The sequence below is a fragment of the Camponotus floridanus genome, unplaced genomic scaffold (assembly GCF_003227725.1).
Source record: "Camponotus floridanus strain SB8 unplaced genomic scaffold, Cflo_v7.5 scaffold19, whole genome shotgun sequence".
In the NCBI taxonomy this organism is placed as follows: Eukaryota; Metazoa; Arthropoda; class Insecta; order Hymenoptera; family Formicidae; genus Camponotus; species Camponotus floridanus.
In genome coordinates, this window is record NW_020229314.1 from 1,614,301 (window position 1) to 1,641,155 (window position 26,855).

The 26,855-nt window shown below is 31.6% G+C and overlaps 3 protein-coding genes across 5 annotated transcripts; 1 reads left to right on the plus strand and 2 right to left on the minus strand.

Annotated features, from left to right (window-relative positions):
* Positions 1–14: 14 nt before the first annotated feature.
* Positions 15–4,277, plus strand: LOC105248206 (translation initiation factor IF-2, mitochondrial). 2 transcript variants are annotated; one of them, XM_011252862.3, is made up of 12 exons: positions 15–248; positions 447–588; positions 741–1,030; positions 1,122–1,282; positions 1,403–1,629; positions 1,726–1,996; positions 2,240–2,493; positions 2,582–2,837; positions 2,913–3,077; positions 3,157–3,297; positions 3,394–3,592; positions 4,093–4,277. In XM_011252862.3, the coding sequence occupies exons 1-11, from the start codon at positions 211–213 to the stop codon at positions 3,564–3,566; spliced, it is 2,118 nt and encodes a 705-aa protein (XP_011251164.2). In that variant the 5' UTR covers positions 15–210; the 3' UTR covers positions 3,567–3,592; positions 4,093–4,277. The 2 variants fall into 2 exon arrangements, with proteins under 2 accessions (XP_011251164.2, XP_011251165.2); XM_011252863.2 differs by lacking the exon at positions 15–248 and having other exon boundaries at positions 514–588; positions 728–1,030.
* Positions 4,065–19,903, minus strand: LOC105248205 (2-oxoglutarate-dependent dioxygenase htyE). The gene is made up of 6 exons (XM_011252861.3): positions 19,233–19,903; positions 9,443–9,558; positions 6,205–6,320; positions 5,565–5,709; positions 5,034–5,216; positions 4,065–4,509 (listed from the first exon to the last, which is right to left on the minus strand). Exons 1-6 carry the CDS (start codon positions 19,324–19,326, stop codon positions 4,147–4,149), a joined length of 1,017 nt encoding a protein of 338 aa, XP_011251163.1. The 5' UTR covers positions 19,327–19,903; the 3' UTR covers positions 4,065–4,146.
* On the minus strand, positions 19,711–26,415 carry LOC105248252. 2 transcript variants are annotated; one of them, XR_003122662.1, is made up of 6 exons: positions 26,156–26,415; positions 25,532–25,805; positions 24,822–25,091; positions 24,185–24,420; positions 23,565–23,765; positions 19,711–20,229 (listed from the first exon to the last, which is right to left on the minus strand). XR_003122662.1 is itself a non-coding variant. In XM_011252920.2 (5 exons), exons 1-5 carry the CDS (start codon positions 26,413–26,415, stop codon positions 23,675–23,677), a joined length of 1,131 nt encoding a protein of 376 aa, XP_011251222.1. In that variant the 3' UTR covers positions 23,522–23,674. The 2 variants fall into 2 exon arrangements, 1 of the variants encoding a protein (XP_011251222.1); XM_011252920.2 differs by lacking the exon at positions 19,711–20,229 and having other exon boundaries at positions 23,522–23,765.
* Positions 26,416–26,855: the final 440 nt, after the last annotated feature.

The following is a 26,855-nucleotide window of genomic DNA, read 5'->3' on the forward strand; positions in this document are numbered from 1 at the left end:
TGTTAATGATTGCGTCCAGAAAACAATGATTGTGCAATCGTCAAGATCGCCTGCGATTGATTGGCGTCTGGGTCTACCAATCGGATCAATTTTCAAAAACAGGTTGCTCAATTGTTCTTTTCTGAACGTAGCCATTTTATTACTATCTATGCAGTAAATTTCGCATCTCGATTTATTAAAGTTGGCTAAACTGATTGCGTAACCGTAGACATGGCTGCTTCCTTGATTAGGACATGTACGGAGTTCAGGTACTCATTTTTTTAGTCAAAGAGACGATGTCATGACGATTAAAATCGTATCTTCAAAAATTTGCGGCAAAATCCGTTCAATACGTCAATATTGCTAAAAAATACAAGTTCCTTAAAAAATTAGAAACATAACCTATTCTATTGTATATATCTTATGATAGCTTTAATTGTCTTGTACTTTTATTATATAATTTACAGTTTACTGAGGCAACAACTCTACGAATTTGTCAGAAGTGACAATGTAAAGAAACGTGTTTTGTCTCCTTTATTTTTCACATGCGTGCAATGCCAGCATTATCATGTGACGCTACAATACTTTAAAAATGCACCAAGGCTAAAGGTAAATTTCCAATTTTTTATATACATTATTTTATTCAATTATTACTAATTCAATTTTTTTAATATTATATATATATATATGTATATATATATATATATATATATATATATACATATATATATGTATTATATCAAAATAGAAATTACTTACAGAACCAGAATAATTTCACGCAATTGAAGCCAAAAAAGAAATTGCCAGTTGTGGATGTATGGAGCAGAATGACAGTATCAGAGCTGGCAGAATCTGCAGAAAAGAACATAGATGACATTCTTGAAGCAATTTTTATGTCCGATTCAGTTAGAAATTATAATAAAAATACTGTTATAGAAGATCAGAATGTATTGTATAGTGCTGTACGGAAACTTGGGGCAAAATTTAGAGTAATTTCTAAACCAGATAACAAAGTAGAAAAGGACAAAAAAGATGATAATGCAGTCAAACGGTATTAAATAATAAAATTAGAATAGAATTAATCAATCAATAGGATGATAAAAGAGGCCATATTATTATATTATTTATATCTTATTCATCAGGCCTTTACCAGATGAATCTGTATTGATAAAACGTCATCCAATAGTAACAATTATGGGTCATGTTGATCATGGAAAAACTACATTGTTAGATACATTACGTAATACATCTGTTGTGGAAACAGAATTTGGTGGTATCACTCAACATATTGGAGCCTTCAATGGTAAATGCGATTTTGTTTATTATTATGTATAATGTATTAATAATTTATTACATCATATATGTGCAATTATATTGTATAATAAATTTTCGCAATTTTATTTTTGTAACTTGTAACCAACAGTAACATTGAAAACTGGAGAAAGAGTTACATTTTTGGATACTCCTGGACATGCTGCATTTAATCTTATGCGAATGAGAGGCGCACAGGTAACCGACATTGTGATACTTGTGGTGGCAGCGGATGATGGTGTTATGGAACAGACTGTAGAAAGTATACAAATGGCAAAAGCCGCCAATGTTCCAATTATTGTGGCCATCAATAAAATCGATAAACCTGAAGCTGACATTGTAAGTTATTGCCGGTTCATAAAGAACAAGAAGCAGAATTAATATAGTTTACTATCTCAAAATGATGAAAATTGTAATTTATAATGTCTATTTTAGATGAGAACACAAAATATGCTGGCACAACAGGAAATTCAGGTAGAAGCATTAGGTGGAGATATTCAATGTGTTAATATTTCGGCGTTACATGGGACTAATATAAATACTTTGACAGAGGCTATAGCATTACAAGCCGAGCTCATAGAATTAAAGGGCGATCCAACAGGATTAGTTGAAGCTGTTATAATCGAATCCTCTGTCGATCATCATCGCGGAAAATTAGCGACAGTTTTAATTCAACGCGGCACTTTGAGAAAAGGCGCATTTCTTGGTAATGGGTATTTCAATCTAAAAAAAAAAAATATGTATAGAATTCAGAAAGGAATAACGCATAAATTTTATCGGAAAAAGTTAATTATTTTTAAAAACAAATTTTTTTTCTGCTCTTTTTTTAAATTTCAAATATACGATAAGATAAATTCAAAACGAATAATGTATCAAACATTCTACAAGTTTGAATATACAATATAGTTTAAAATTTTACATATTTGATTACTTTTTTGTTCAATAATAGTGAGTGGGTTAGTATGGGCTAAAGTCAGAGCCATGTTCGATCATTCCGGGAATCCAATTGTGGAAGCTAAATTGTCCGATGCAGTGCAGGTTATTGGTTGGAGAGATTTACCTTCTGCTGGAGATGAGGTGTTAGAAGTTGAGAGCGAGAAGAGAGTACATATGGTAATGCGATATAGAGAAGCTCAAAAAGCTACGCAGCTAGCACAGGAGCATAAGATTGCAGCAGATAAGAAGCATGAAGAACATTTGAAAGTAAATTTCTGTTAACAACTTTGTATAATTTATATTATGATACAGATGTTAAAGTCACCTTGTTTATCTTATTATTTGACTATTGTAGGAATATAAGGAACTTCGAGAAAAGAGACGATTGCTTGGAAGATATCGCAAGTTATCAAGTCCTGTTAAAGTAGAAGAACCTGATGGTATACCTAAAATCAATATTATCGTAAAAGGTGACGTTGTCGGTTCTGTAGAAGCTATATTAGATGTTTTTAATACGTACGGAAGCGATGACAAATGTCGATTGAGTGTAGTCCATTACGGCGTCGGACCTATCACAGAGACAGATTTGCAAATAGCAGACGCATTCAGTGGTAAGAATATATCTCATAAAAAATCGACTAATATCTCCCTTTTATAAATCTCAACATCACGCGAAATCTTTACAGCCATCATATATCCTTTTAATGTGGGCATATCGAAAGACTTGAAACAAGAAGCTGATAAAAAAAATATATCGATCCGTCCATATAATGTAATATATAAACTTATTGACGATGTTAAAAAGGAAATAAATACTAAATTACCGTCGTTAGATACTGAAGAAATAATAGGTACGAAAAAAATATAAACAAAGCAGGTCGGCTAAATTTGTTGCCATAAACTCGTTTTGATTTTTTAATCTGTCTATAGGCGAAGCAAACGTACTGCAAGAGTTTGAAATCACGGAAAAGAAAAAAAAAGTAAAGGTCGCAGGTTGTCGGTGCACTAAAGGCAGTCTAAAAAGAAATGCAATGTATCGATTAATACGTGAACAGGAGACTCTCTATACTGGTAAAAGACAATATCTGACTGAAAATTGTAAAAGATCGAAAGTGAGGAAAAGAGAGGAGAAAAACAGATAAAGCTGAAATAATATTTATCTTTTAGGAAAATTGGCATCGATGAGACATATGAAAAATGAAACAGATACCATCAAGACTAATGTAGAATGTGGTTTGAGATTTGAAGATCCTACATTGTCTTTCAAACCTGGAGATATTCTCGTTTGTTATGAAATAGGTCAGAAATCGCAAGAGACTGATTGGGATCCTGGATTTTAATCTTAAAAATTATAAAACTAAATCAGGTAAAACATGATCATAGAGTTTCACAGTCATTGCCTTGCTTACCCATTAAGAAAATGAGATATTCTTGAATTAAGTACAAATTTTTATTTATTATTGCCTGAGAGAATCTTTTCTTTCGATTCTTTTTACATCTTTTACTCATACAGTCTATAGTAATTTCGCTTTATATGGAAAATATCAAATTCTTGAATGCATCTTATGAAATTAAGACGAATAAGTTATACTGTTTAAATTTGTCAGAATTAAAATCAATTTTGCTCTGCTTGCGTTAAGTGGAATGAACATTATGTGCATTCTTTAAATTTTTTTTCTTTTACAATATGTCTCAAGTGATATGCAATAACAATATATGTCAATCAAATTTTGAAAAGTAATCTGCTGTAATCTTTCACTGTCCGCAATTTTCAATAATATAAGATTAAATTTCTTTAAAATTTCCGCAAAGTTACATCTTTACTCCAATTCAATGAGTCTGTGAAAATTTAATTTTTAATTTTAGTTTGGCAATATAGATCACCTTAACAAGATATCCGGGGAAATCACGTGGAGTATATTAAGATGCATAAGTTTCGCGAAATCGTCGTTGAAGATGCTGATACGCCGAGAGAACGCTACGTTTCTTCTTTTGGAGACGGCAAGGGATCGATTCCTGGTTGGCTGTAGTGATCTTTGTCTCTAACGGTTCGATGGGGACATTATCGTCCGGGTGTACAAAAAAGGCGACGGAGTGACGACCGCGACCACAGTGTTCTGGCATAACGACGCGATGTCTAAGTGCTGGAAGCTGTTCATTAGTCCAATGCGCCAGTAGTTCGCCAGTATTCACCAATATGGCGCCTGGCAGATGGCCCACTCTAGCCCATCGTTCTCCATCGTTCCCATGTGGAATTTGTATTTCAAGACCGCCTTCGCAATCCTTGAAAAACATTTTATTGTTATAAATAAATTATTGAACATAATTACAATGATATTAAAAGTAGACACAATTTGTATATATATGTATACATAATATAACATTACTTTTATATTGACTTTACATTTCATATTTCTTAATCGGAGTCTTCATATTACATATGTATCACGTGTGCAATTATCTTTATTTTAATGTTTAATAATTATTCGTTATCTTTTAACACACACACGTGCTTAATATGTCTTTTTCTCTCCTAAATATTTTCATATTTTAACGGTGTGGAATTGCTTATCACAAAATGATTGTGCGTTGTATTGTACGAACAAACGTGTCGAGATATCTCTCAGTTTTGACGAAATTATAAAGATACATAACATTTATGACATTTTTTCCGACGTGAAATGTAGAAAATATATGTATTTTGTACAATATGATTTACGATCGTGTAATCATCTCTCTTCGATGACGAGACGGCTATATTAAGTATCGAGCTTCAAGCATGCAATGTAATGCTGCAATCTGCATACTTGCGCCAACAAAGTGAAAGTGCCATAGTCACAGTGGGCGCCGCATCGGGTCAGGCCTTGTACCGGTGCACCGAGTGGCGGATAGTAAAGAAGACGTAGGGTGGACGCGTTGCCAGGGCCGAGCATATGCGCGTGCTTGGACAACAGGAAGTCGTGGGACTGTTCCAAACCCACAGACAGAGCCTGCAACACGAACGGGACTTTTCAATGTTTATTGGTTCTTCCGTACAGATTAGATTTTATTATCGCGAGTCTTATGAAATCTTGTTGAAAATTACAATATACTTCCGTTCAAAGGTCAAGAGCGTGGAATGGATCTTCCTTGAGTGTGAGAAAATAGATAGATAACGATGAAGTAAAGGAGTATTTCCAGGGAAAGATAAAATAATAGAGTGAATCTCTAAGAATGTTAAATTCATAATGAAAAGAGATATATGCACCCGAAAAAGTAAAGTATAATAAAATATATTTGAGAATATATTTAATTAATAGTAACGAGAGAATGAAATATAATAAATCAAGAATTATTACAGTAAGAAGCATGGAGGCCAATTGCTTGAAATCGCGTGCCAATTCCTCTACTGCTGATCTAAATCCATGAACCTCATCCTCCGGCAGAGTTCCTTCATATCCGGTTACATTGAATGCGTGACGGAATTCCATCTCGTCTGAAAATCTAATTGCATAAGACAATTAGATTAGAAACTATAAAAACAAACATGTATGTGAAAACTTGATTGAAACAATGTTTACAAATCATTAAAAAAATCTTAAAAAAACATATGCAACACTAAAAGAATATTTAAAATACAGATTCATTTATAAATACACATATAATCTCTCGCTTGCATTTTAGGGTAACATTAAATATATACACAATACATAATATATTGATATTTATAATTACATAATTATAATATAATATAATATAATTAAATATAATTCTATTTTCTATGATTCTTTCATTAAGTAATTTCAGCAGCGTACGGTTAATATAATTATTTTAAATAATTTTAAATTATTTTGAGGAGTTTTATCATAGATTAAATTCAAATGATATATCTTGTCTTTTGTACTATCATCATATTACAAATAGCAGTCGGTTAATAGAACATTCATCAAGTTGAATTGCAATAAATTACGGAAATAATTTGCAAATCTTTCAACTTACTTTTCCATGCCTGGTTTAATGTAACCGTGATTATCTGGCGAAACGCGCTCGTATTTTGCTCGCGTTTCATCTGGTAGCTCGCAAAATGTATCTAGAGCTCTGTAAGCAGCCTTCATCTATAAAAATATGGAACACACAATTTTGACGAAGCCAAAGCGACAATGTATAAAGTCTTTTCGTGCGCGTTTTCACATCTGTTATTGAAAACGCAACGCAAAAATGAATATTTACGTAATGATAAGAAAATTTGCCTTCAACAAAAATTATCACTCCATGAGAAAATGGAAATTTTTCTTTCGCGTATCTCATATCTCAATATCTATAATCGCATCTTTCACACTTCATGATATTCTTTCAAAGATAATGCGTAACACTTAGAGATACTGTAAATGTACACACATCCATATAATTCCGGTAAATCGAAAATAAACAATTTTACGAATAGCGAATTAAATATTATATATACTACCTAATAAAAAAAAATTTCGCTCGTCGACCGGGAATAAACCGCATGGAAAAAAATTGCGTTTCAAAAAAATATTTTCGTAAAGAAAAATATATCACAAGTCTCAATTTGCCATATGTTTCTCCATCGTCACATTTGTACAAACATTTAATATGAAATGAGCAAACAGTATCTGTAAGCAGTTTTTTATAAACTTTTTCTAAATGCTTTTCACATGAATAATTTAATCTTTAATGTATATTTAATAATTTAAAATGAATCGCAAGAATTGCTTGATTGAGTCAAAATTTTCTTAATGAAAATTTAATTGGATCTCTTGTTTTCTTAATTGCATATTTACAATTTTTTAAATACCGATTACACGTGTATTTAGATAAATATATACATTTTAGAGATAAGACTTTACATTGCATAAACACGATACATTCGTGTTTGCATAGTTTATAATCTCTCGAATTACAAGGTAATTTTTTAAAAGGGGTATCTGAATAAGAGGCCAAGGAATGATTCACACACGCTGACGTATGGGTCAGATGTCACATGTGACGCCGCGACGATTTTCTTACAAACATATTTTTACGAGGATGATCGAGTACACATGCAACGTGTGTTCTAGCACTATCGATGCTGTAATATTGCATGATTTCGTTATGTAATGTTAGAAAAGAACCGTCGCAAAGGAAAAAACCGAGAATGATCGCTCTTCTAATTCTGCGAAATATCATTGCATGCGCGAGTGTCGTGTATGTGTGCGTGTGTGTGTGTCGCTTATCCGCGATCTATTTTAATGCTGGAAATGGAAACTAATGCAGAACAAAGTATATTGTCATATAATAAGCATAGTTTTATTCTAATATATTCCACGACTTATTATTGTAAAAACTACAATTTATCGTTTTATTGCAAACTATACTAACAATCTCTAGGAAAATTATAGAAGATACATGGGTCCATGATTTGGAAAATTACTGATAAATTTCAAAACCTTACCTTATCGTCGAAAAAATATCAATCAAGATATGTCAAAATAAAACAAGAGATAGAATCAAATTAATTTCATTTTCGATAAGATTTAATTCTTTAATTTTTCTTTCCCTCTAGAAACAATATTGAAATACTTATATTATTATAATATAATTTAGGCGTTATCGATTGATAAAAATCGAGTTCTTAAAATAATTGTCAAATATGAGATGCATGTTATTTAATGATCTCAGAATCGTCATCATGTGCATTTACTTTGCGATAAGCGATTATTCATGCTTTAATGAACCTTCTGGTTTACGCTGATTAGTACTCAAAGACTGAATTAAGATCTCGCAGTTTCACACACTTGGCAACTTTTATATAACTATCCTTGAAAAAAATCGTCTTATTTTGATTCGATCGTACGCATTTTGTACACATGTTTTCCGTTACAAACGAGAATAATATTATTATATTATTCTCGACACGTAGTCCTGTTACTCATCGAGACATATGTACGTCATATATAAATCCGGTTTTATATATAAATCCGTATAAGTCACAAGTCAAATTATTGCGCGAAACTGCAACATACCGTATCGCGATATCGCCCGCAAGTTTCCGATAACGACGTACAAATGCCAAGGTCATCGCGAGCAATAGTATTTATCGTGGGCCCTTGAAAAAAAAAACTCGACCATTCTCTAGTCAATATGCTCGAGATATCGAAGCATGTTCGATAATAAAAGAGAGAACAACTATTATATCAGTGTAAAATTTTATAAGAGTATTTCATTTATAGAAATTTCTCTATCATTTAAAGAAAAAAATTATTGATAATAAATTATTAATAATTTTATAATAATATTTTATAATAATATTATTATTTTATAATAATATTATATATAATAATAATAAATTATTATTGATGTCATTGAATTCCATGAAATTACAAGAGCTCTCTGTCACATATATATTCTCCCTTACGTCAAAGTAACATTACAGACAATTCAACTTTGATAAATCACGTTTTTTATCACACTTTAATTATTTTGACTTATATTTGTAGATTCCAATTAAGATTAAAAATCATCAAAGATAATCCAATTGCGAATAAAAATTATGATTAAAGCGAGCAAATGCGTTTTTTTAATGCGACGAAAATTTCTTCGTAAAATTTTATAAAAGAATATTTCATTTATAGAAATTTCTCTGTCATTTAAAGAAGAAAATTATTAATTACTGATGTTATTGAATTCCATGAAATTACGATGGCTCTCTGCGACCAATTCTCCCTTTCATCAAAGTAACATTACAAACAATTCAACTTTGATATATCGCGTTTCTTATCACACTTTAATTATTTTAACTAATATTTGCAGATTCCTATTAAAATTAAAAATCATAAAGATAATCCAATTAAGACTAAAAATTATGATTAAAGTGAGGAAATGTATAATTTTTAGTGCGACGAAAATTTCTTTCTCCTTTAAAAAGATCTCAAACAGTTAATATCCTCAAATATATTTGCACAAGACAATTTGTTATTTTTTTGCCATATTTTTTCTTTATAATACCGTTCATTTTAACGTTATAAAAACGCCACGAGTTTAATCGACCCACTTTCGATCGGTGTGCCAAATTATCCGTCACGATATTAAATTGCGAGAGCGCGTGATATCGTCCACATTTATAGCGATGGAAATCGGCAAGACCCGGCAATACCGGCGCCTGATCAATTAAAGGAAGCCTCGAGACTTAATCATTTTCGCACGCAAGGGAACCTCTACCTCGTTCACGTCGTACCTTACACTCTGGAATGCCGTGGTTGACGAGCAAGGCCAATCCTTTCTCGGACAGCGCCCTTAGCAGTTTCGAGGCCACCTGCTTTACGACTCCCTTCTGGGGGCATCTCTCTGTACCTATGATCACAAGAAACGTAAATATAGTACAGAGAGAAAATGAAGAATATGCAGGAAGAAGTTACTGTTTTTTATATATTTATTTTCGAGAAAAAAATTGATTTCATTGACTTAATTTTTGAAAATACTTAAGCACAATCGATTAGCTTAATGTTCTCCAAAAATGCAGGATGATGTCAACTTTTATTTATTGTCGCAATCATCAAGCGCGATAAATTTATCAATTTAACATATCGTGTGTAAATGAGAGGTTTCAGATTTCACGGAAGATTACAACTGTGCTGATTGTGTCATTTGAAGGATTAAGGAAGCGTTAAGGTATTTAATATTAAGTTTCTCGGCTCTCTTCTCTTTCTTTCTTTCGAAGCTATACGCGACACCGATGTCAGCTGCACTGATGATCAATCGATTATGCCTTTCGCTCAATGAGCGTTCATTGAACGTTGAGAGACCGAGATATCGTGATAGTGAAATAAAAACAAAACCGGCAGATAGGCTCTCATCTTTCTGTCTTATTTATAAATGATATTTATATTATACACATATATACATGGAATTGTAATTATAATTCATAATTACAATTAAATGGTGTTTAATTTCTTATTTTTTTACTTTTTATTAATACTTGATAATGAAAATATAGCTGTATTGCATTCATGCTACCATATCGTTATAACACATATAAATGCATAATAATAATGCTCTCTTATTTAATACATTTTCATAATATTATTATGTCGAATAGGAAATTATTATTATTATTATTAATTATTAATTATTAATTATATATTGAAATATAGAAAATGCTGATTATTTTTGCATATGCATTCATAAGAAGCAATTTCGATTTTTACTATGCGTTAATCAAAAGTCAATAAAAACAAACGCGCGCGTGGGAAATAACGTTGAATCATCTGCGTTGTGTGATGTTACGTTGTCGATTTAGGTGAGCGAAAATCAAAAAATGGTTAACGGCGCGCAAGCCTTGGAATCATAACGCGAGGTCATGATTCTCGAGAAAGCCATCGTCCCCGAGCCTTTCGTGTCGTAACGAGATCCGTCCATGAGCGATGAGGAGAGAAACAAACTGCAGATTTATACTCTGCACGCGCTCTTATCACATGACACTGACAATTATTACGAACGTAGTACTCGGCTAATATTCCCTTAGATTAATTTTCGTTTCCGGGTAGGCACTCTCGGCACAATTATCTTCAGCTCCTCAACAACAAAGTCGTTTAGAATTTTTCGCGTATTTTTTTTTAATGGATCGATTTAATCGATCGTAATTAATGAAAAAGTTTGGAATTTTTTTACTTTAATTTTTCTAATAAATATTGATAATATATATAGCTAGGAAATGTCATCTTTAATCCTGCAACGCATACGGTATTTTAATTTTCCTTTCTCAAATAATTATTCTCGTTTATATTTATATCCTTTCATTATTATTTTTATTTTCTCGTTTTTATTATTACTTTTATTATTCTATTATTTTATTATTATTTTATTATTCTACTTATTATTATTTTTATTATTCTCGTTTATAATTATATTCTTTTAAATAAATATAAATAATTAATTAAACAATATAAATAATTAATTAAAAACTATGTAATATTAAAGGAGATATCATTTTTTATCTTTTATTGTGAATGCGACTTTTTTAGACATGCTTAGACTGATTTCTTTGTCGACAAAAGTATTGAATGTGATGCAATATTTTAATAAACTTTTCGACGTATTTCGGACGTCTGCCGGACGTTCACTCTGTCTACTTTGTACGCTATTTTGGCGACACCGCGACGTCACGATGACGACAGAAAGTCGGCAGAAGACTTTCGTTTCCTCGAGATATATAACATCGATTACGGGCACAGCGCCAAAATCGCCTTGTGCGAAAGATGAAAGAGTCAAAACCGACAGAAAAATCGTATTAATATCACGAAACAATAAGAGAAACATCGATTTTTCAAAACGGACCTTAAATGTGGCTAATCTCTCGATCAAATCCCATAAACAATCACCTGATGATACTTAAATTATTATCTAATCTATTCGTCTCGATTGTGCTTACAAAAAAATGATATGAAATATGATATGAAACTCATCTTACCACGTGGCAGAAATATATACAATCGAACTGCAACAATGAAAGATTGGTTTATAGGATCATTCATGAGCTATATCGGGGATAAGACTCAAAGAATTATTTTGGTACTTTATTTGTGAAAGCACGTTCTCTTCCTTGTATATTTCGAATGAAATATACTGTCTGTGAGATCAAAGAGTTTTTATCCCTCGCTTTTAAATATTAATCTTTCAATAATTAAATATCGCTCGGATTGACATTTCTTCTCATTGACAGATAATGATTTCGAAAAATCCAGTACCATTCGATATTTTCTCTAAAAAAAGAAAGTCAAAACCATAATTAATTAATTATTGTTTCAATAAATGTTTCAAAATGTTTTTACAGCTTTTAAAATAGAATTATCGAATGAATAAATTTGATTAAGTGCCGTTTGATTTGACTTTAAAGTATGCGTGCTGATACGCAATCATCGCAGAAAGCACGATTTCATGAGGAAAAGAAGAATATGCGCTACCAAGAATACGATACGAAAGTAAGGGGGATATACAAGGTTGATGTGTGACGTGAAACAAATTTTTAACGTACAAACAAGGCTCGTGTATCTTGCTACACCGATACATAATAGATATAGTTAAAGACTCTGTAAAGATGTTCGTTTCTAGGGTGTATGTATACAATTGAATAAGAGAAAATATTTCTTAGAGTTTCTCCTGGTAGCGACAGACTGCCCCCTGATACTTTCGCCTAGCGATCGAATACACCGTTACCGGACATCGACTCTAAAGGTGCGCGATATAGTCCATTAGCACAAGTGCGACACATCATTACCTATACAAATATATTTTTGTTGATAGACGGAGTATTCGATTCATTGTACTGAGAAAAAACAGTCATTAACTTGGCTAAATGCGTTTTCAATTAACATTTTTTATTACATTCCTTTAATTGAAATATAATTAATTTAAATATTCAAGTCACACAAATCATATTTGAATCAAATACTTGAATACTTCCTAAAAAAATGATAATCGATTAACCGCGTTTATTCGAATTAATCGATTTTCTTTTTAATATGTGGCGTCATTATTATTTAATTTCACGTATATATTCCATGTGTAAATTAATGATCCATCTGATATAATGTTAATACAGTTTCTTGGAATTTCCTTAACATTACTTTAAACGGCCTATAATTTGTGATAAAATTCAGCAAAAAAAGTTCCATTTATGATGTTATGTATAATGTAATACGCAAAAAACTGAGAGAGAGAGAGACAGCAAAGTACGCATATACGAGACAGAATCATACATTGAGATATGCAGCGCATAAAATTATAAATATATACGCTTATAATTAAATTCAGAGATTCTGATCAGCATCTGCTAATATTGTTTTGCATCCGTCATATTTAAATGTTTGCGTTGCATAGGCTCGTGAAAAAGAGAATGAATAAACTCATGAAAATTACATAAACGAGTTTTATCTCCGCGTTTCGTAAGTTCTATGAATTTCGAAGTATTCGTTGGCGAAGAGACCGCGTTTCGTGGAAGTTTTCCCGGTGCGTGATCGATGCGTGAAAAGCCGCGAGGAGTTATCTTCATAGGCGAGAGGAAAAACAATTTTAGATATAGCGAAGGCGATAAGGAAAGATCTCGACGTTCGATAATTCAAAGTGCATCGTGGTCGCGTCGATTTACGTCTTCACGTATTTAACAGCTGATTTTGCGACGTGGCTCCTTTTAATTCGTTGCACGAATAAATCGCACGTCAAGATTTTATTTTGAATCGCGCTTGTGTACGTGTGTGTGTGTGTGTTTAAACGGATATGTAGCGATCGGAAGTTTTCTTTCTATTCGCTTTACTCCCTATAATGCAATTTCCGGCGGGTTTTTTGTCATTTAATATTCGCACAATCTCCTACGCGAGTGCAAAGTTAAGACTTGCGAAACGAGGCGAAATCGCAATATTTTTTTTTCCAATGTGCGTTATCAATTCAACGATGCCAAGGTCGAGTTTTCGACGTCATCGCGCGCAATAGGATGTTTTGCAATTTTCGCGTATCTTTTCTTTGTGATTTCATTTTGAGATTCACGCCGATTAAGTATGGAGCTTCTCTAAATCACAAGAATAAAAAAAACCAGCGAACTTTAGCATTTGTGTTTTTTTCGTCTGTAATTTTTTACATCTCTAAAAAATTCAGAATTTTTAAGCCGGATCGCGAATATTGCGTCTCTCATACATTTTTATTATCTCTCATTAATATCTGCTTCATTGACATTTTCGATCGTATAAAATACTCGCGTTCTCACAGATATCTCTCGAGTCCGTCTCGTGCTTAACGTGCACATATTCATATTCGTCTGACATCGAGATATCAACAATCTTGCAATCTTACACGTAGCTTGTAGCTACAATCCCGCAACTTCAAACACACACGTTTCGCGTTCTCGTTGTCTCATATTTCTACTTGCCACAGCTACCCTATCGTGTCAGCGCAAATTTCGTAGGCCTCGAGGTCTTGCCTATCGCATCAAAATTTCGCAATCCAGCTGGCATGGTCATTAGCCTGACGCGTGTACATATATGACGTGTGCGAATTATCAACGTACAGATATGACAATGAAATAAAGGAAAGCGGTAACCTCCTCCCTCCAATGTACAAGATAATCTGTTATTAAATTCTTTAAGAGCATTCAACGAAATGGAATAAATTGGAAATTAATTGGATGAAAATGTATGCGAATAAATTAAATTTCTATGCAATTTTTTATATTATTTTTCCTCTATAATTATTTTAATTTACATAAATAAATTAAAATATGTGATACTTAAATTTTTTTTAATACGATATAATAAATAACAATAAGAAATTGAACAACTTATATAAACTGTAATTACGTGAAAATAGGCTAAAATAAAAATTATAGGAAAAATAATATAGAAGATGAAATAAAAAAATATATAGAATATTAATTGCTATCTCTATAAATTATTAATACATTTCTGGGGAAAGAAATTTTTCGCGTATACGGAAATATATGAAATAATCCGAAGAATGCAAACGTGGAAAAATGGAGCGTAAGACACGCGTTAACGAGAGATCGCGGTCAGATATCGAGATGCGCATAAATACCGCGATGCTTTTCTCTCACGCAATCTCGCTAACTATACACGCGGACCATTATATCTCCAACTCTCCGGCGCGCTCACGAATCATTATTAACACCGTCGCGGAGATATTTTATTGGCGTGCGTGCCACCGTGTTACATTGCCTTAAATTGCTACTTAAGACGCGTGCAAACTTTCGGCCGCACGCACGGGTGTTCCATTTTTGTTTCGCACGCGATAGCATTAGCGAGACTCTTATCGTGAATGATAGAACACGCGTGATGATACCTAAAAAATATTTAAAAATATCGGTACCGAACACCAAAAAAGATAAAAAGGAAACTGTGCAACGATGTGTAATCATGTGGCAAAATAAATTAATGATCACATTGCAAAGCGATGAGAAGAAAAATGGAATAAATATTTAATGATCGAAATAATAGTATAAATAGTATAAATAGTATAAATTTTTTACATCGCGGAAAAATTTATACTCGGAACATATTATATACACGAATGGTATTTCGAGGAGAATGGTATTTCTCGATGTACTTAAATATATCTATAGATTATAGAACGTACGTAATTGTTAAATTATAGGTGATCAAGATGTAATGCGTAAATATCGATTGGGCAGAACGCGTGATATTTAAATGGCAACGAACATTATGACAGATACATGATTTGTTAACTTGTATTTTTATATAATTTAATAAGAAGACGCGTTACACAGAAAAAAAATAAATGTCAAATCAAAACTTATATACTTAAACTAATGCGTTCATTGTTTCGTATATACGCAACAATTTATAATCTTCTTAGAATTTAATAATTTTAAATTTCAACAATTTATATAACATTATAATATCTAATAAAATAAGATATTATAATATTATAATTATATAATATTACAATATCTTATTTTAATATTGTAATTTTCACCTCAAGAATATATAATTATTTAATTCTACTTTAGGAAAATTATAATCTTTGATTTAAAGTGTTATTTTCTATTCAACATTGTTTCTTTTCGATTCAAAAAAATTAAATCTTAAATCATAAGAATATATTTTTCTTAATTGAACTGTATAAAATGACTTCATTTAAGTAAGCAATTATATTTTTCCTTAATTAATGCAATATAATCTCGTTTCAAGATTTCCATGTTAAAACTAAATATATTTTCAAAACAAGAATGTCCTTTTTTTCTGTGTAATTTTAATGTATAACGTTTCGCTTGAAATTTGGTGCATATTAGGTAAAAGTGGGACATTATTTTTAGCTCAGATATATCCGGTTAGATTCTATTACTGGTCGACTTAGAATTCCGAGAGCTTCACTAGAAATGGTATTTTCCAATGATGCATAATTGACCCTGCAATTTATATTATCGAAAATTCCAAAATAATTATTGAACATACACAGAAAAAAAGTGTCAAATCAAAACTTATATACTTAAACTAACGCGTTCATTGTTTCGTATACACGCGACAATTTATAATCTTCTCTTAGAAGAATTTAATAATTTTAAATTTCAACAATGTTATAATCTTATTTTAATATTGTAATTGTCACCTCAAGATGTATAATTATTTAATTCTACTTTAAGGAAATATAATCTTTGATTTAAAAATGTTATTTTCTATCTAACATTGTTTCTTTTCCATTCAAGAAAATTAAATCTTAAATCATAAGAATATATTTTTCTCGATTCAATTACATAAAATGGCTTCATTCCAGTAGGCAATTATTCAAGCAATTATATTTTTCTTTAATTAATGCAATATAATCTCGTTTCAAGATTTCTATTTTAAAACTAAACATATTTTCTCAAAACAAAAATGTCCTTTTTTTCTGTGTATACGCATTTTATTTTGTGATAACATCTGACGATAATAAAAATAATCGAAAATTATAGGAATATTAGGAGGATTTTTCTCAATGAATCACTTGCATGTTGCTGTTTAAAATTCTCGCTTCGTGAAATGGTGCTTAATGAGTAGCTCTAAGTCGACTCATCGCGTGTTTACTCAATTGTGTGTGCGACTTTATATGCTACTTTCGTATACAATCGCCACGCTGTCCATTAACGGCAACTCGCGACGAGGAAGGAAAAAAGACAATTTTTCACGCCCAAGGACTCTTGCCTCTTTATAGGAATATTTAACGTATAACTGTCTCGAAAAATATACACTACAATACATAAAAGCGAGAAAGAATGAAAAGAAAATAAAGAAGAACCCGATTGTTGAGAAAATAACATTACGTTGCACTGTAAATTCCTCGCAATAATTACTCAGCTAAACAAGATCAGGATGTTGTTCTAACATTTTAGCGTAACATTTTTGCCGTGGAAATTAATCCAATTAACGTTGTTTTCTCGGTAAACTTTGCACATGAGATCAGTCCGCAAGTCGATACATTTGTGTGTTATAATTAATTTCTACATAATATGATTAAATAACATAAAGCGTGTTTTATTCGTCTCGATTAAATTGGTTAAATTTAATTTGGAATCCAAGATTTAACTTGGAATCTCGCGGAGCTAAAATTCAAGAGCATCGAAGCGAGCGAGTTTGCCCGAATCCGAAAGGATGATGCACCACGTCGCGGACCTGGTGTTCGTGTCGCATGGAATTTCGAGGATTCGAGAAAGAAAGAAAGAAAGAAAGACGACGGTTTTACGGCTGCTTGGCAACGAGGCCAGGCACCTAGCCAGACAAACCAGCCAACGGCAACCGGAGGCGCCTACCGCGAGTCCGACGATCCGTTGAGGTCAGAGCCCCTCTCACAAAGAAGGGCCCCTCCCTTGGCGCCCTCGAACGTTTATACAGGGTGTCCTACTACTGCCGACGTATTACTGTCGCCCCGAGACGCGAAATGGTATATTTCGGTCATTTCAAAACTCGCTCAACCGAGTCAGCTGATGTCCGCAAACGAGCTTATTGTAAAAAAAGAAGAAAATATTCGACTAATAAAAAATGTTAAGATTATTTAGATTTATTTACGACGATTTCCGATAGCATATCTCGCTAATTATTAAGAGAGATGTACCATTTGTATAATATTTCGAAATTAAATTAAGTCTAAAGTGATAAAATAAAATTTACCTTTGAAAATATATTGAAATCTGAGAATAATTCTGAAAATATGTTAAAAAAACATTGCAAATATACCGGTTTATAATGAATAAAATGTGCTTAAAGCAAGTAGTGATATAATTATGGATTGATTGGAATTTTTATTAGATGTGACAATAAATAAATGCTACTTATTTTATCACGTAATTATGAAAAATCGTTTACATGAGCTGCTATAATTATAGATGTTCCTGCTGTAAAATAAAAAACAAATGGATTTTATGTAAAAACTGACAAATACACGTCATTCAAACTTTGTCGAAAACCTGAGATCTTATCGTAGCACAAATATATGTTACGATACGCGATATGCCAATAATTGAATCATTCACTAGATTTCTAGATAAAGATTGTGACAAATAAAATAAAATAAAGTTGAATCATAAGGTTCGATATATATATATATATGTATGTATATATATATATATATATATATATATATATATATATATATATATATGTACCTCCTATAAAAAAGATAAAATTTTTTTTTTCACGATGCGAAACATATATATTTCTGATTTCAAAGTGCAAATTGAAAAGTTATTAATAAACCTAACAATGATTTCTGGTTTCAAAGTGCAAATTGAAAAATTATTAATAAACCTAACAATGATATAAAAAAGTAAGGCGATTTCAGAGTACAAAGTCGGAGTATTAATAAAAAATACTAACATCTATCACACACACATACACATACATTTAGCAATGATTTCAATTTAGGTTTATGGTCGTTACGGTATTAATTTCTTGCCCAAGGTTTTTGTCACAAATATTACTGTCAATTTAATGAAATATTACTATACTGATTATTGATAACAATGCATTATTAGACGAATTGATGTTCAAGGTTCCGATCGGAGATATATTCAAGCAACAATACGCGCGACTCTTGGCACGAATCTCGAACTGTCAAATGCGTTAGAAGCGTTACGCGTTCCCTGCGTTTGCCGCACAGAATTTCGAGGTACCATCACAGTCTAGTTTTGCCACGCTACGTTAATTTTGTCATCGGGGAGACGACCTATGACCGACTTTGCGACACCCAGCAACGACATGTTTCGCGTGCCGAGGCCGAAGCCAACTTCGCATTCCGCGATCGCTTTACGACCCGCGAGCGGGAATAACCGTTTATCGCTCGTAAACAAATCTCGAAATGCCGTTCCCGGCGAAACAGGGGTCGGGCCGTGGATGCGGGGCCCAGTTTTACGATCGAATTGCGCGAAGCGAATACGTCGACGGTTGCTGCCGGCGTCTCTCGCCGGAAATCGCGCACGCGCGCGAAGCATACGAATTTCAAAAAAAAAAGGAAAAACTCCATATGCTCACCCATATGAGCGAGATCGATGATTGGGATCTCGCACTTGCTGACAAGGGTCTCGCAGGTCTGCGTAACCATAGGCGCACTGGTGCAGCAGCTCATGGTGACAACCGTCGAGTCCTCTTCTCGGAAATCAGTCGATCCTTTGAACAAACACTGCGCGCCCTTTCCTTCTCCCCCTCGTCCACGATTCTGGTTGTCGTATCGGCCCGACTCTCGACTTTCTCTATCTCCCTTTTTTATCGCCGCGCACAGCCGTTAGCGATAGATCGAAGGAACGAGCCGTTACTTCGAGCGCGCGGTCGACTCGGCCACCCGGTATAGGGGCTCGCTACGAGAACTCACTGAAATATCCAAGAGATCATACTATCACCGCACACGCGATCATCCGAACACTCTCGAAAGGCGCGATGAGTCAAAAAGAAGCGAGACTATTTCTTTATCGCGAGAACGCGAAAGTGAGGATCGCGGGGATGTGGCTATCTGTCTAACGGTAGCCGTAAGAGACGAGTTTATTGCACGATTGACGATGCGCTAAGTAGTATACGTGATTCCGGACTAGTGGGCACATGCTACGACGGCGAAATGGCGGTCGGAAGCGATCACTCGGCCCGTACTCGAAACACCGTAAGTGAGAACCGAACTGTGCTAACGCACGGCTGTTCGCGAACTGACAAACGATTATTCAAGCGGCGAGATCGGGCTGGCGCGCGTCGCCGAACGCACCCGACTAGGCCCGAGCGCTCCCGAGCTGGCCCGAGCGCTCCCGAACCCGCCCGAGCCCTCCCCAGCTGTTCCTCAGTTGAAACATGTCCAGCTTATTATGAGAAATTTTCCGCGCGCGAAAAATATACTAATATACATACGAGCAGATTATCCGCCATCTCTTTTATGTTAATTTTCTTAAAGCGGATCTGGCACCAAAGCTGGTTTTACATTAAGACAATGAAACCTGGCAATTATACGTGCGGCGAATTATGCGCGATTACCGCATCTGAAACACCTCTGACAAAAGCGATTCTTTTTTTCAATTCGTATCGTTGCGAATCAATCATCATCAATAATCATCTAATTACACTCGATATTATATTTAAATTGATATTAGAAATTTTTTTAAGTGAGTGTATTTGTAGGGATTTCTTTTAAAATTTTTGTAAATATCTTTTTGTAAATAAAAATATGTTTAAGTTATGTAAATACTCTTGTTATTCATTTGCTTTAACTATTTTTTTATAAATCTATTACGAAGGGAAAAGAATTGGTTATATGCATTATGCACCTAATTAGTATATGATATGATATTAAGTAGTTAAGAAGGAAGTTATGTTAAGTGTATTTTATTTTATTTTATTTGGTTTATATTTCTGATTTTAATTGTGATTTTATATTTTATTTAATTTTGATTTCGAATTTGTATTTTGTTTCGATTTTGATTTGAATTTATATTTTGTATTCTGGTCCTGATGGACTTTCGGTTGATAGCTTTAGAGATATTAGACTTAAGTTTCTAGATTTTAGAATTCAGATTTAAATTTAGAATTTTAAATGTTAGATTTTAGATTTTAAGAATATTAGAATGGAATAGAAATATCAGGAGCATTAAAATGTTTAAGGAAATAAGGAGAATAGGATAGTGTATAGCGGTATAGAAGAAAGTAAAGAAGAGAAAGAAAGAGAAGAGGAAGTGAGGAATTATAAGCAGAAAAGAGTGAGAAAAAGCAGCGATAAAGAAACAGTAAAGGAAGGTAGAAAAAGAGAATTATACAGAAGAAGCACAGAAAAGAGAAAGAACCAAGAGTAAAAGAGAAAAATCAGTAGAATAAGAAGGAGGAAAGAAGATGAATCTAAAAATGAGAAGCTAATAGGAGACAAGAAGAAAAGAAATAGTGAACAGAGCACAGAAAAAAGCAAAGACGAAAAAGAAGAAGAATGATGAAATTACAAGCAAGAAAAGAAGGCAAGATAACTAAGATAGGTAGTAGAGATTATAAGGAAATGATTAGAAATGATTAAGAGAAGAGACAAAGATAAAATGAGAATGGAATCCAGGCAGTACAGGTACATGCCATTTTGACGTTCCAAACTGGTCATATTTTGTCATATATCATCAAAATGACTAATTTGCTATATGACTTTATATTAACGTCTTGATATAAAATTATTTTGACGTCATATTTCAGTCATGAACTGACGATTATTTTATTATTAATGTTATTAGTTAGTACATCGATCCTATAAAAAAATCTTTTAAAATTTTTTATATAAATGATTTTCGCGATCAGACTTTAACAATTTTTCTTTCGTTTATCTGTACACGACTCATGTTGCTTAACCATTCAAATGTTCATTAAATTAGTGCACAGTAAAAATATTAGCTACTATATCAATCGAGTGTAATTAAAGTATCAAAAAATATACACATTTTTTTATGATACAATTGATTGGCAAAATATATTTTTATAAAACGTAGGCAATGTAAGACATTTTATTTGTTGAAATTTTATATGATATTAAAAGTAAGTTTTTATTTATGTTTAAATAAAATAATAATAACAAATATAAAACTTGTGACCTATTTTCTTACCATATTTGTGTTTTCCAGCGTTTTATTTTTCAAATAAAACAGTTTAATCGATCCGAGATTCCTCTGAAGAATAGAATGGCTGTAATTGTTCAATGATGCTCCCGAATCGATTAATCTAATTTATTCGACAACGCTATTAAATACATTATTATACTAAGAAAAAGACGCCAAAATATGGTATATTGACGTCAAAATGCGGTACATGATGTCAAGACTAGTCAAGAATCTGTGACATTAGACCGTCAATTTTACGTCATAGAAAGGTCAACTCGTGATGTCAAGAATAGTGAGTGAATGACCAATTTGAAATATCAAAATGACATGTGCTTGCTACTTGGAAAGAATGAATGAGAATAAGAAATGTATTCCAATGAAAATAAGTAATGTAAACCAAATCTCATCCGAAGCCGAAAGGCATAAATTACGAAATAAATAAAAGTAAAGTATAACTCTATTAGTTGATACGAACATTGTATTCACATAATATATGTATATATATATCTTTATATACATTTGATATATTTTTAAATTCGTTTTATTTTTAAATCTATTTGAATGCATTATATTAAGGAGGACAATCTGCAAATTGACATATAGCTTATCTATCTGTTTGTTTCTTTGAAACATACATAATACGGAAAATTGTTGCTAAACAAAACAACATCTTGTTATTATTTTTATAATTGTCTGTCAGAAATTTCCGTAGAAATTTCACTAATGTTTAGCATCAAAGTTAATTTCTTCTCTTTACGTATATCTATTTATGTACGAAAAATCTGTTTTATAATTTTTATATTCTTATTCTTCATAATTTTTATTTCAAAATTTAATCTTTTAGATATAATAATTAGTAAAAATATGTGGCTTATCAAGAAATTATAATATACTTTTTTTATATATATATTATATATTTAAAGAGTTTGTTTCAGAATAAAATGATAGAATGTAATACAAAAATGTAAGTGTTAAGCTAAAATAAATGATTAAATTCAATTTTTTAAGGAAAAGTATTGAATTAATAGCATTTTATCTTATCATTATTAATTTATCAAAACTGTGAATTCTATATTTGATTGTTGATAATTTCAAATTACGCTCAAATCATTTTTTCTGGGAAATTTCAATGTGTAAAAATTGATCACTTACAAAAGAAGGATAAGTTTATGCTATGAGATATTATTCTGTTACATTCGCTGATCTATAAAAGCGCAACAAAAAATTATGTGAGATTAACGCGTTTCAAATCGCAAATGAATTTCAAAAATTATGTGTCAGCATCTAAACTATTGATATATTCAGGATAAAATAACGATTAAATAAGTGTAATTATTGAACATTGAGAACAGGAAAATCATATAATCATTGATAAAAATTCAAATTTAAATAATAATTTTATATTGTATTTTAAATAAATATAAATTTGTAATAAAAAATTTCAAAGTGCATTAATGATGAAATGTTATTAATTAGATATTTTAAATAAGCAGTATTAAATGAAACGAAATTATCGTAAATATTAGAAAAGATATTGTTGTTTGAACAAATCTAACAAGCAGATATGCGGTTGAGTTACAAGCACTTAAGTAGCAATAAGATTAATGACAAAGTCATTCGTTACCATTTAATGTTTATAACTGCACTGAGCTTCTATATTATATAGGTCAATAACTTTTTAATTAAAAAAAAAATTATTATTTGTTCCTAAGCCGCTTGTATTGTATATGTATGTGTGCATATGTACAGTGATGCGACTTACCTCTAATCATTGTAATTAATATTTTACCATCATTAATGCGCAGTTTATGGAAAGAACCGCGTTGCTTTAATGGCTAAATGGATCTATGAATCATTAGCACAGCAGGAGTTTCAACGTGTACGTTTGTTGCGAAGACACTTCACAGATACTCTATGTTCTTCGTGAACGCTCGGTTTAATCCTTGCCACGTCCCAAGTATTGCTGAACAAAGTACTATCTCATTACTTTTATATTTGCAATCATAATTATATATTACATAATTAAAGAATTAATATTACATATAATTTTTATTCGGAATAATTTCTTATTATAAAATCTTAATCAAATATCTTGTTCTTATTATGTATTATATTTTTATGATAAAATTTCTCATTCAAAAATATTTCCGATTCTTGTCAAATTACACCTATTAAATATACACATATTAATTCGATATTTAAATATTTAAAAAAATATTTTTGTATGAAAAAATAAGCAACTGCATTAAAAAAATGATTATTAAAAAAAGTTATTTAATTAAAAAATTGGTAATATATAGTAAAATTTAATAACAATATATATGCAATTCCATAGTTTAATTATATTAAAAGTTAAAAAAGTTTAGTTAAATTTTTTCTCACCAATTTTTGTAATTCAAAATAGAACTGCTTCTTCTAAGTTTTATGTTTTCCTTGATATCAACGTCATTCGTAGACAATGGACGACGACGCATAGTTTTTTTACGCCAGATGGATTTCTCAACCGAAGAAAATTGTTGCACATAAGGCCTTGGAAGTGTGCCTATAATGGTGAATGGCGCAGCAGTACATCTTATCCGAGGAGAGGACGTTTGGAGAGGTACGAATCTGCAGACCATCTGTGACAATAAGTTTAATATGTTTAAACTATTAAAAAAATACTTTGTCTTATACAGGATGATTTCAGAAAAACTATAAATTTGTAAAACTTATATAATAATTATTTTCCTTGTTTATTTTTCGTATGTAATTTGATGACCAAAGTGATTATATAATCTAAAATTAAATCCATAGATCATGAATATTTCATTCCGTTGCATTTAATTTTACAGCAAATTCACACTTTTAAATAATAATATAATTAAATATTTAAAAATAATTATTTTTTTATACAATTATCATTTTCTTATATAAAATGTAAAATAAATTATTCATTAAAAAACTTCAGATGCGGTAATACTCATTAAGATATAATCATTGTTTTGTAAGCACTTGATGGGGATTAAGTAAGATAACGCACTCTAGTAATTAAAAAGACCAGTAACACTTGTATAATGATTAAAGTGCTAGTCATGATATAAGCGACTATGACGATTCTGAGAAGAATGGGGCTGATAACTTCCGCGCAGCCGTTCACATTTATAGTTTTCTCATCTGTTATTTGCATGTGCATACAGGGTGCCACAACGCGTAAATTACAGCAACTAAAAGGGACTCCAAGATCTCTATAGTCCTCATCCGAGATTCTGCTTTGTCCTGCCATTTCCTCCCGGGACGCGTAATCCACCTTCTTTTATCGAAAATAATATCATCTCAATATCATTTGTATATACAATATATTCTTTCTTCTTAAAAAAAAAATATATATATATATATATTTATTTATTTATTTATTTATTTATATTGTTTCTTCTTAACTCCTTTTAAAAAATTTATTATCGAAAAAATATCGAATAAAGATATTACATAAATTACAAAATAATATTAATCAATTTATAGATATTTCGCATAACATTAGAAATTAATATATAAATATTATAAATTTTACCTAATAAAATTCTTAAAGATATTAAATATGAAAAAATGTAACATTACATAATAAAGTGATATCAAACTACCATAATACGAATAAATAAAATGGTTCGATAATTTATTAATTTATTTAGTTACTATAGTTCTACGAATCTGATAGTTGCGATCGAAGCAGAGAAAGATATGGGAGAAGCTTACCTGCCAATCGAAGAGAAACCAGTCAGTGTAAGAAGTGTGACCGCAACACTGTAATACGAATTGGATTTCGTCAATCGCATACTTGTATGACGCTACACTGACGTACAGGCGCATGGATGTATTGAAGACATCGACTAGCGTCTTTTGCCTTACACTGACACGATACCCTATTGAGGCTAAGGTCGCTGTGTTCATAGCAGTACATATAATTATTATTATCAAAAGACATCTTAGCACTAGCTTAGTCTTCAAGCGAAAACTCGGTAAGTTGCGCCTGCAAAAACCGTTTTTTTTAAATTATAATTCACAGTATTTTATCATAATTCATATATCACAATATCAAGAAAATATCAAAAAAATTATAACGAGGATAATTACTTATTAATATAAGTATCTATCTTATTATTAATATAATTATCAATTAATTATTAATATAATTATCTGTCCTATTTATTTCTCCGCGAGATATAAGTGACTTGTTATGAGATTTGATTAAGTGAAAGATGATATACATATAAATATATATATATATATGCAAAAAGAAAAAGTGATGCATCTTACTCCGATTATTTTTCGTGTATGATTCACTTATTTATATATCGCTACTGAATAAATGAACGTTACCTGCGTATGGTGCGTACTGTTATAAGGGCGCATGGCAATCCTAGAGCCACCTCCGCTAAGGTGAGGGCGACCGGCTGGAAACCACCTGCGAATCGAATCACCTGCCATTCCGCGAAAATCTCCAAGGCGAGCACGAGGAGACGTTTCACCTCGAAGACGGCCAGCGTAAATGCCACGCCGTAACCGAACTTTACATCCCATCCGCAGGTGCAATTTGTATTTTTGCGGTAAATTGGCCTGCGACTGTCTTCCGTTGTCATTCAAATGATGCCGTGCCTATTTTATTTGTCATCAGTTTTTTATATATTCTTTTAAAGTATTTCTCTCTTGCATATATAAAATAATATGAAATGCGCTCAAATTTTAAACTATAACATTATTTTATTTGCGATAATTTTTTATTAGATATATGCATATTAATTAATCAAATTAATTAATTAAATTTATGAATAAATTTTACGATAATAAATAATTTTACATATTTTGTCCTCGCCATACTTTTTAAAATTTATAAATTTATATATGAAATATTTTACATTTTCTATACTTTTTTTATATAGAAAGCAAGATTCATGTGTAAATAAAATGTAACTTTTTATATTTATATCAACTATTTACATCAATATAATCTCATTATGCAATTACAGCTTCATCTATTTAACGATAATGTTTTTGTGCATAATACTAGTTCGTAATATCG

What these genes read in the sequence shown, in the direction of transcription:
- LOC105248206 (XM_011252862.3), top strand. Translation starts at nt 211, where the DNA reads ATGGCTGCTTCCTTGATTAGGACATGTACGGAGTTCAG. An exon ending in AAAATGCACCAAGGCTAAAG is followed by an intron (nt 589 to 740) that starts GTAAATTTCCAA and finishes AATTACTTACAG; the next exon opens with AACCAGAATAATTTCACGCA. An exon ending in GATGATAATGCAGTCAAACG is followed by an intron (nt 1,031 to 1,121) that starts GTATTAAATAAT and finishes CTTATTCATCAG; the next exon opens with GCCTTTACCAGATGAATCTG.
- LOC105248252 (XM_011252920.2), bottom strand. Translation starts at nt 26,415, where the DNA reads ATGACAACGGAAGACAGTCGCAGGCCAATTTACCGCAAAAATACAAAT. An exon ending in GGTTTCTCTTCGATTGGCAG is followed by an intron (nt 25,092 to 25,531) that starts GTAAGCTTCTCC and finishes TTTCGATAAAAG; the next exon opens with AAGGTGGATTACGCGTCCCG. An exon ending in ATTTTGAATTACAAAAATTG is followed by an intron (nt 23,766 to 24,184) that starts GTGAGAAAAAAT and finishes TACTTTGTTCAG; the next exon opens with CAATACTTGGGACGTGGCAA.
- LOC105248205 (XM_011252861.3), bottom strand. Translation starts at nt 19,326, where the DNA reads ATGAGCTGCTGCACCAGTGCGCCTATGGTTACGCAGACCTGCGAGACC. An exon ending in CATCGATCTCGCTCATATGG is followed by an intron (nt 9,559 to 19,232) that starts GTGAGCATATGG and finishes TTGTGATCATAG; the next exon opens with GTACAGAGAGATGCCCCCAG. An exon ending in ATTAAACCAGGCATGGAAAA is followed by an intron (nt 5,710 to 6,204) that starts GTAAGTTGAAAG and finishes TTATGCAATTAG; the next exon opens with ATTTTCAGACGAGATGGAAT.